This window comes from Solanum verrucosum, unplaced genomic scaffold (assembly GCF_900185275.1).
Source record: "Solanum verrucosum unplaced genomic scaffold, falcon-dt-bn FXZP01000065.1, whole genome shotgun sequence".
NCBI lineage: Eukaryota > Viridiplantae > Streptophyta > Magnoliopsida > Solanales > Solanaceae > Solanum > Solanum verrucosum.
Window position 1 is genome coordinate 636,444 of NW_026020073.1, and position 9,455 is coordinate 645,898.

The 9,455-nt window shown below is 30.1% G+C and overlaps 1 protein-coding gene across 1 annotated transcript; it reads right to left on the minus strand.

Moving 5' to 3' along the window:
* Positions 1-5,168: 5,168 nt before the first annotated feature.
* Positions 5,169-7,672, minus strand: LOC125823939 (GDSL lipase-like). The gene is made up of 5 exons (XM_049503286.1): positions 7,401-7,672; positions 7,177-7,301; positions 6,287-6,532; positions 5,946-6,210; positions 5,169-5,468 (listed from the first exon to the last, which is right to left on the minus strand). The coding sequence occupies exons 1-5, from the start codon at positions 7,654-7,656 to the stop codon at positions 5,245-5,247; spliced, it is 1,116 nt and encodes a 371-aa protein (XP_049359243.1). The 5' UTR covers positions 7,657-7,672; the 3' UTR covers positions 5,169-5,244.
* Between the last annotated feature and the right edge of the window lie 1,783 nt (positions 7,673-9,455).

Below are 9,455 nucleotides of genomic sequence, written 5' to 3' on the forward strand. Positions count from 1 at the left end.
TTCTTCTGTCAAGGTGCCCGAGATCCAACACCTTAGCAGTACATCTGTCTCCTCTTAGTCATCAATTAATGTTGTCACTATCTTCTGCATCTTCCTCAACACCTATAGCTACAACTTTCTCAACACCCTTTCCGGTGGAACAACTACTCACCGTTGGTTCATTCTCCTTGATGATATAAGTTAATTTCATCACCTGAATCAATTGTATTATTCGTGTCCTCTAGATGAGATAGTTTGTTGGCTTATGTTTGTAGAACAAGAAGCAATGAAGTGGTAAAGGGAAAAAATGGACAGATTATTGGTAGAGGGAGCCATTTCAGTTCGACTTGTGATTATTTTAGATTCAATAAATAGACAAAGAAAGATCTTAAAGCTCTATAATCATGTAGAAATATCAAGCAATAAATGAGAAAAATTAAGGATTGTATTGATGATTAAAATTATTGTGTACATGTTCCTTATATAAGAGTAGATACAGAGTTGTAGAGTTCTAGGCTAGCTACACTCAGAGTTATACTATATTACAGATACAATTACAAGAGTAGAGGTTAACTACTACTACTACACCTGCATAACCTAGTCCCATTCCGATTCTAACTCTTTAATAGCTAACACAGGTGTACCACGTTGATCAACTCGATCCTTATATTTTGCTTGATCCTTATCTTGAACAATTGGTGGTAGTGATGATTGTGGTTGGGTTGAGGATGGTGGTTGTGGATGGTAGGTGGTGGTAGATCAGTTGTAAGGGCTGAAATGGTGGTTGTGGGTGGTGGATGAAAGTAGATGGAATAGCGGTGAACTATCATTTTTTATTAAAAAAAAATCTTAAATAGACATCTTAATGATATTAAGATTAATTTCATTTAGACATTTTCAAACACATTAAATGGTTGCAAAATAAGAAAAACAAATACACTGAATGATTAAAATTTGAATTCACACTTTAAAAACAAGCGAACTTAATAATTAAGATCTGAATAAATAAAATAAAGACATTTATTGAGTACAAACAAATAAAATCTTAATATATCTTCATGTTGAATAATCCTCAATTAGCTAGGTGGACATTCGATTCTTCAATTTAGAGTGAAATTTTTTAGTGGCATATAGCGAATTGAAAGAGGACTCCACCACCTCAACTTGTCTCACTTCGACCACTCCGTGTGCTGACTTAAATTCAAAAACAAATGAGTATGTCAGTGGTAGGTGCATACCACTGTTATTTATTTATTTTAATTTGGTTAACAAAGATAATATATTAATAAAACGTTCATCATATTTATAATTCAATACCAGCCACGCAATTTCCCTACCATCATTATTCCTACTCTAAAAGATTCACCCTCCCTTACTCTCAAACACTATACAATCTTAGCTGGAGCTCTGTTCGACATTATTGCTGTTTTGTTAGCTTAATTTTTTCACCTTCATATTTTCGTAACACATATTCCATCCGTTTTAAAAAGAATGACCTCATTTCCTTTTTAACCTGTTTTAAAAAAAATGACCTCTTTCTTTTTTTGATAACATTTTACAAGCTCAAATTTGAAATAAAATAAATAAACATTGAAAACTATAAACTAACTAAAAATATATTAACAAAGTATATTATAAATAATATTTTTTATCTATAAATAAAATAAAATTATACATATAATATTTACAAAATTTTACAAGCCCAAATTTGAAATAAATAATATAAACATTGAAAACTATAAACTAACTAAAAATATATTAACAAAGTAGATTATAAATAATATTTTTTATCTATGAATAATATATATATATATATATATTATGTCGATTTGGTTTGGGTTCGGTTTGACTTTTATTAGTTTAATACCAAACCAAACCAAGAGTGGTCGGGTTTTTTTTTCAACCGCCAAACCAACCAAACCAAACCACAAATCGATTTTTTTTTTCCGATTTGATTTGGCTCGTCGATTCAGTCTGACTTTACAATTTGACTTGTACACCTCTATTCACAAGGATATTATTCTTGATGTTTAGTTTTTTTATACTATCCTTTAGTTTTTCAAAAAGTCTTTTAGGAGTTTAATTTGTGATACTTGTATCTATTTCCTCGATTCACTTTTACTCGTCACTTATTTCTAAAATAAATTTTCATTTTTACTTGTCACTTTTGACATATCAAGAAAAGACAATTATTTTTTTCCATGTTTTACCCTTAACATTAAATACTTATTTTTAGAATCATTTTCAAGACATCATTTAATAGGGGATAGTTTGGTTAAATACTTATATCAATAATAATTTTCTTAATGGTGTGTCAAGTCAAAGTGTGACAAGTAAAATTTAATAGAGGGAGTAGTAAATTGTGATACATATATCGAGGGTTGTACATGGTTATGGTTAAAAAATCAAACCGAACCGCAATCCGAACCAAATTGATGAAAAAAATGAATATTTGGTTTGGTTTAGTTAGGTTTGGTTTTAAATTTTAAAAACCGATACTATTTGGTTTGGTTTTGATTTTACTAAAAAACAACCGGAAAAATAATCAAACCGAACCGATAAATTAGATATATAAATTTTGTAACTATTTATATATTATTCATAAATAAAATATAAATATTTTTTAAAATTTTAATTAACTTATGTCTTTAACTTTATCATTTTTTTCAAGCCTAACATGAAAATCTATAACAATCCTAAGTTCAAGTCCATCAAAATCCATTTTAGTCTTTACCTACCATACTTCACATAAAATAGTCACACTTTCTCTTAATTGAATCACTTTGTTCGTGTAATGCTCTAGTATCGCTTAATTGCTCAATTGAACCGACAACAACTTTTTTGTGGATTGTTCATGTACTAGATGTTTGTGTCTATCGAGATACGTACGTCCTCAAAAAAATTATTACTTTCAAACCGAATAAACTAGAAAAATTGAACCAAACCGACGGTTATTTTTTTCATTCGGTTTGGTTTGGTTTTAGAAATTTAAAAAATCAACTAGATTGATTTGGTTTTGATTTTAATCAATAATCGATCCAAATCGAACCACGAACACCCCTACATATATCTAGTTATTTGTGCAAAACCTTTGATTTGATATTTTGAGTTGTATAAATAGAAATATAGTTGATGATTGTAATCATCTCAAGTTGCCTTAAGTAGCCTAATGCAACTTGAGCATTCTCCAACAAAAGAGTTCTCCTTCTATATTTCCTACAAATTGGTATCAAGAGCAGTTTTTCAGTCTTAATATATGGTTAGGTGAAGAAAAAATTATGGCATCCAAAACAAATGAAAGTGTTGATTTTTCAGTTATTTTTACTCCACTTTTTTTTTTATGGAAATGACTTTGTATACTAGAAGATAAGAATGATAACGCATCTAAAAGCTGAAGGTTTGTGGACTATTGTTGCAAATGTCTATGAAGAGCCAGAAGATGATGGTATACTTTCAGCAAGAGATGAAAAATCTTGAGACTAAGTATCGTCAATATGCAAAAGTCTTGAGAAAAAATCAAATGAAAATCTCAAGAGCATATTTATAAAAAAAAATTCTACTTATGAGATTGCAAAGCAAGTTTGGAAGTCTCTGAAAGTTGAAGTGTATGGTGACAAAAAGATACGCACTATAAATCTTCAAATATTTAGAAGAGAATTTCAAATATTAAAGACGATAGAATCTAAAAAAATAGATGAATTTGCTCAATAGTCATGAATATTGTTAATGAAATGAGAAATCATGGTGATGATATTTTTGACCAATAAATTGTGTAAAAGATTCTATTTAGTGTCACAAAAAAGTATGAGTATATTGTTGCTATCACTATGGAGACAAAATATTTTTCTAAACTTTCCATCAAAGAGCTAGTTGGATCATTTTGTGCACACAAAAAAAAAGTTTTTTTCGTGAAGACCAATCAAAAGAGAAGGTTTTCCAATCCAGAACCAATGAGCTCAAAATTTCTCAAAAATACAAAAAAAAGAGGTGCAATCCCAAAAAGAAGCAAGATCGTGATGGCTCTATTAAGAAGGTTAAAGAAAAAAGATGAGAAAAGTACTAATTTTTTTTGTAAAATTTACAAAAAAAATAATCATAATACAAAAAAGAATGTTGGCATAAAGGCACGCTCCAATATAATCTTTGTAAAAAGTTTGGCCATACTGTGAAGGATTGCAGGCACACGCAACAGGAGCACGAAAACTTTTATGAAGGAAAGGAGGAAGAAAATAAAGAAAACTTTTTCTTCACTTCTCAATTTGATGCTTCAGAAAAGCAATGAATGGTATGTTGATAACGGTTGTAACAATCAAGAGAAAAGTTTTGCTATCTTCGAGAACACATTATAGTTGTCAAGCAAATGCATTAAGAGGGAGTGTTGGAATTAATGCATTAACAAGAATATTATCCTTGATGTTTAATCTTTCTATATTATCTCTTAGCCTTTCAAGAAGTTTTTTAGGGGTTTATGATATAGTAAATTGTAATACATGTATCTATGGTTATTTGTGCAAGATCTTTGATTTGATATTTTGAATAGTATAAATATAGATGTTGTTGATGAGTGTAATCATCTCAAGTGGCGTTAAGTAGCCTGATAAAATTTGAGCATTCTCTAAGAAAGTATTTTCCTTTTATATTTTCTACAAAGACAAGGAAAAATGATGAATTTTTTTAATAAACATGATAGAATAAGGCGGGTTAAATCATAGCGGATCAAGACTTGTCCCACCAAACTGTTTTATTGCCATCCCTACTAAGCATACATAAGGCATCTATCCACAAAAAAAAAAGGATAGGAAAAAAGATATTGATAGAAAAAATGATTTTTCAAGGTCAAGAAAAGCAGCTCTTTCACGTGGAAGAGATCACTACAATAGTAAAGCTAAAATTACATTAAAAAAAAGTAACTCTTGATACTAAAAACTTTAATTTATAGGGGTTTTAGCCAATCGACCAAAATACATAACACTAAAGCTTACGTTCTACATGTACAGTTCAATGTCTCTCACAATATAGTTGGTATGAATTCAATTTTCCATCTTTTTCTGTATTCTTCATGATCCCCAATATAATAAGAAAAAGTTTAAAAAAGAAAAGATAAAGTGACTTACAATTTGATGATCAACATTTTTTATGACGCAGAAAAACATAGCATTAGCTTAAATTGAAAAAGCTCAACCTTGAAAAAAATGAAATGGTACACAAACAACGAACACTTTAACTTGGCCACTAAAGAAGACAAAGAACGTAACGAACCAGTGACTAGGCCAAGAGGGATTTCAAACTTTGAGACTCAACCACATTTGAATTTCCCTGCCACCATACTCGCGCAAAGTGATGGAAAGCCTTTTCAGTGGGATGATAAGAGTCAAATATTACATGCTCCTTCACATTTTTGCACAACTCATAAGCCTCTGCCATTCCACAACTACCAAATCCTCTATATGGACCAAACCCACAGCATGCCGCCTTTGCTTCTTTGAAACCTTTAACATAATAAAAGTATCATTGTTATGATCTCCATCCCCTTTGATTTACCTTAACATTAGGTTGTACTAGTGTAAATTATCAGATTATTTGGTAGATAATTCAGTACTTCCTCGTCTCAATTTATATGAATTAGTTTGACTTGACACAAAATTTAAGAAAGAAAGAAATTTTTTTGTGACTTGTGGTCTGAAATAAGTCATAGTTATTTGTATGACTAGAAATCATTTCATTAAGGGCAAAATGAAACTTTAAAGGTTAATTTTTATTAAATATAGAAACATGTCATTCTTTTTTATACTGACTAAAAAGGAAAGTAAGTCATATAAAGTTGAACAGAGCAAGTACTATATATGCCATTGTCCTTACAAAGTGAGTGCTAATATGAAAACATAAGATAGTTTACCTGCTATAACGAGTTAAAATATTCTTAACGTAATGTAATTATATTAGGTGGTAAAGTAATAGGAACGCACCATATGTTGAAGGATCTTCAAAGAGTTCATTAAGAGCATCAAAGATACTGAAGAATGAGTACTCGAAACCTCTTAATTTCTTCTTCAACTGTTTAAATTTTCGCGAAAGAGCTAAATTGTGCTTCTTTACTATAGAGTTGAGTTCATCCAAGCAATCACTATGAGGACCTTCCTTAAGAAAAGCAAGACCCCTAAATCTTGGTAAACAACCCAAAGGCAGCAAATCCTGGATCCCAAATTTTCTCCCACCTAACTTGTATATTTCCTGGTTTGAAAAAAACTCGACAAATTACTTATATAAACATGTTCAATGTACGAATTAAAAATACGTATTTGGTTACCATCATGACCGTAACGAAGCTATCCATCACCATATTCATGTATTCGTGCTCTGTTGCATAAGCTAAACAAGACATGTTTGAAGGTATATCTGGAATGTCATAAAGACGTAGATAATCGTTGTTGCCTATGCTGAACAAGTAGACTGCATTGGATAACAATGCCTTTGAACCTTTTTTCCCTAGTTGTGCCTTCAACTTTTTTCTTATAATCTTAAAATTGCCTAATTGAGTATTTAGGGAGATCACCTGTAAGTTCAATTAAGATTGTAAGAGAAAACAATATTTGTAAAATAAGGTCATACAATTTCTTTGAGAGGCATTATTTGTTGATTTGGTAAAAAATGTATCTAATAACATAACATAAGAAATTTAACTAATACTAATCGTGTAAAAATATATTTATGTATATATAATAACTTAAATTCTTGTAATATGGAGTATTATTTATTGGGGAAGAGTTAACAAAAAAGTAGTGAGTCAATCGCTATTGAAAAAATCACTATTTTTTCATTGAAATGTTAGGTGATTATTTCTAAAGATATTTGATTGTATCAGTTGGAAAGAATAGTAATTAAAAAAATTATAAAATTTCTTACTATTTCAATGATTTGTGGTGGGAAAAACATGTATTCCTAATAGTGAATGTTCAATTAAGAAAAGTTATCTGCAAAACACTTTTCTAATATTGTTAAACGTTATGAAATTTTTGTTGTTTTTTTAAATATTTCCAGTTGCATCTATTTATATAGAAAATCACTTTACTTCTTAACCCAAATGATGTAACGTAAAATACAACCGAAAAATAATATTAGCTGAGCGAATGGAGAAATGAACTCCAAACATTTATAACATTTTATATTATAGAAGTACAACTATTCAACTTTACCAACCTTTTCACTGTAGGTTTCATCTAGACAACCAGCACCAGCAGATGCAAAGTTCACTCCATGATTAATTGAATGATTGTGAAGAGCTTGGTAAAATGATGGAATCATTGGTAAATTTGCAAATTCCGCTAATAGTGATAAAAATAATAATTACACCGTCAGTACATAAAACTTTTAAGTTAAACTCAAAAAATATAGAATAAAAAATTATAGAGGTGTGAAGGTACCAATAAAATCAGGGACGAGGCGGCCATCAGAAAATCTGCCAGTAGGATGCTTAAAATATGATTTTCCATATGGCTCAAAATTTGCTTTATAAGCTGAAGGATTGATTATGTAATTATTGTTTCCAGGATCAAACATGGAGTCTCCAAACACAAAAAGAGTTGTTGTCACTTTGTTTTGTATATCAAAACAATTAATTGGGAAATTAAAACAAGCTAGGGATATCAAAATGCAGAGATGGAAGCCTAGATTTCCCATGGGAGGACAGGGCAAGATCAAAATTTGAAACTTACTCAATTGTGCTGAATATACTTTGAATGGGATTTTATAATGGGAAAAATGACAAATATACTCGGTAAATGATATGCAAATATTCTCGTCATATTTTTGGAATATTGGTGCTCCTAGTCTCCTACCAATTAATTAAACCCAAAATTTTAAAAACAACCCATATCCGCCCATCTACCCACTTAACCCATATCCGCGTGTAATTCTTCTCTTTTCAGAACTCCAAAATCCCCGAGAGATTTGTAATTAACCCGCAAAAAATCCACCAAAAAGCCACAAAAATGGAAGATTTAGACACCCAAATGGTCAAAATTTTGAATCAAAAGTAGAAATGAATAGACAAATTGGGTGAAAAATGAGAAGAACCAATAGAAAGTGCAGGCTTTGGTGGCCAACCCATCTTTCTTGTTTAAATCGAGTAATTTGCATTCATATGCTTTCTTGTTTGGTTGGTTCATCTCATTTGATGCTTCTTTCGACATTGTTGTTGCTTTCGCTTGCAATGAATCTTCACTTCTTTCCATGACATCCATATGAATTTTGAGTTGAAATTTTCTTAATTAATCCTACAAAGATTCATAATTTTTCAATGCTCGTCTGATACGACACTAAGGTGACGGCGTTCGTGGAGAATCGCCGGATGAAGAAGCTCACTGGTGTGAAAAGCAAGGAGATCCTCATATGGGTTATAATTTCTGATATTTGAAGAAAAACTTTTAGGGGAACTACAGGGCAACACATCAATTTCTATACACTTGGGTTGAACAATTGGAGGAGGAGATAAGATGGTGAGTAATGGGTTATACGGGTGGGTTAAGTGGGTAGATGGGCGGATATGGGTGGTTTTTAAAATTTTGGGTTTAATTAATTGGTCAAATCAGTTTTCTCCGTATGATTGTGTCATGTGTTTCTATTTGGTCTTTCGTTAGAATAAATAGCATATTCCAAAAGTATAACAAATGATATCTATGTATTATTTATGATAAATCATGATATATTTGTCCTTTTTTCCTTTTATAATTAATGCCCACCTTATTCACGTTCTTTTTTAGAGTAGTATTTTTTTTTATTTAAGGTGGTTTGCATTAGAGGGCATATATTGGATTTTGAAAAGATATTACAATTTGGTTTGATTTCATTAATTTTTTAATATGATAATAATTTGACGACCAAGAATACAATGTTAATGGGATAAAAAAAAATCTCGGACTCATTTATCTACTATTTAAAGTTGAACTTTATTACATTTTTATTTTATTTTTTATTATAAATAAATGGGAATTGATAGAGCCTTCTAATAATTAATGTTCACATCAATAAGTCAAACTAATAGTAATTTCAAAGATAACTGACAGAAGAATCTAATTATTGGAGGCCCCATAAAAATAAAATGAAAAAATGCAAGTGAATATTAGGACCATCTTTAACCCCTCTAAAAAACCGAGAATTGGATATCCAATCATACTCTAAAAAACTTTCTATTTTCTATTACTGCCTCTACTCAATAATAGTTGTCCAGTATTAACTAGACACATCTCTTAAGAAATAATAAATAATAGGGGAAATATTATTATATTATTCTTTAATTTTATTAAATTTAATGTTTTGATAAATGTGTTAGATGATAAATAATACTCATTCCGTTTATTTTTACTTGTCACACTTTGACTTGACACATCTATTAAGAAAATAATTATTGATATAGGTATTTTATCAAACTATCACCTATTAAATGATATCTTAAAAGTAATTTAAAAAATAAGTATTTA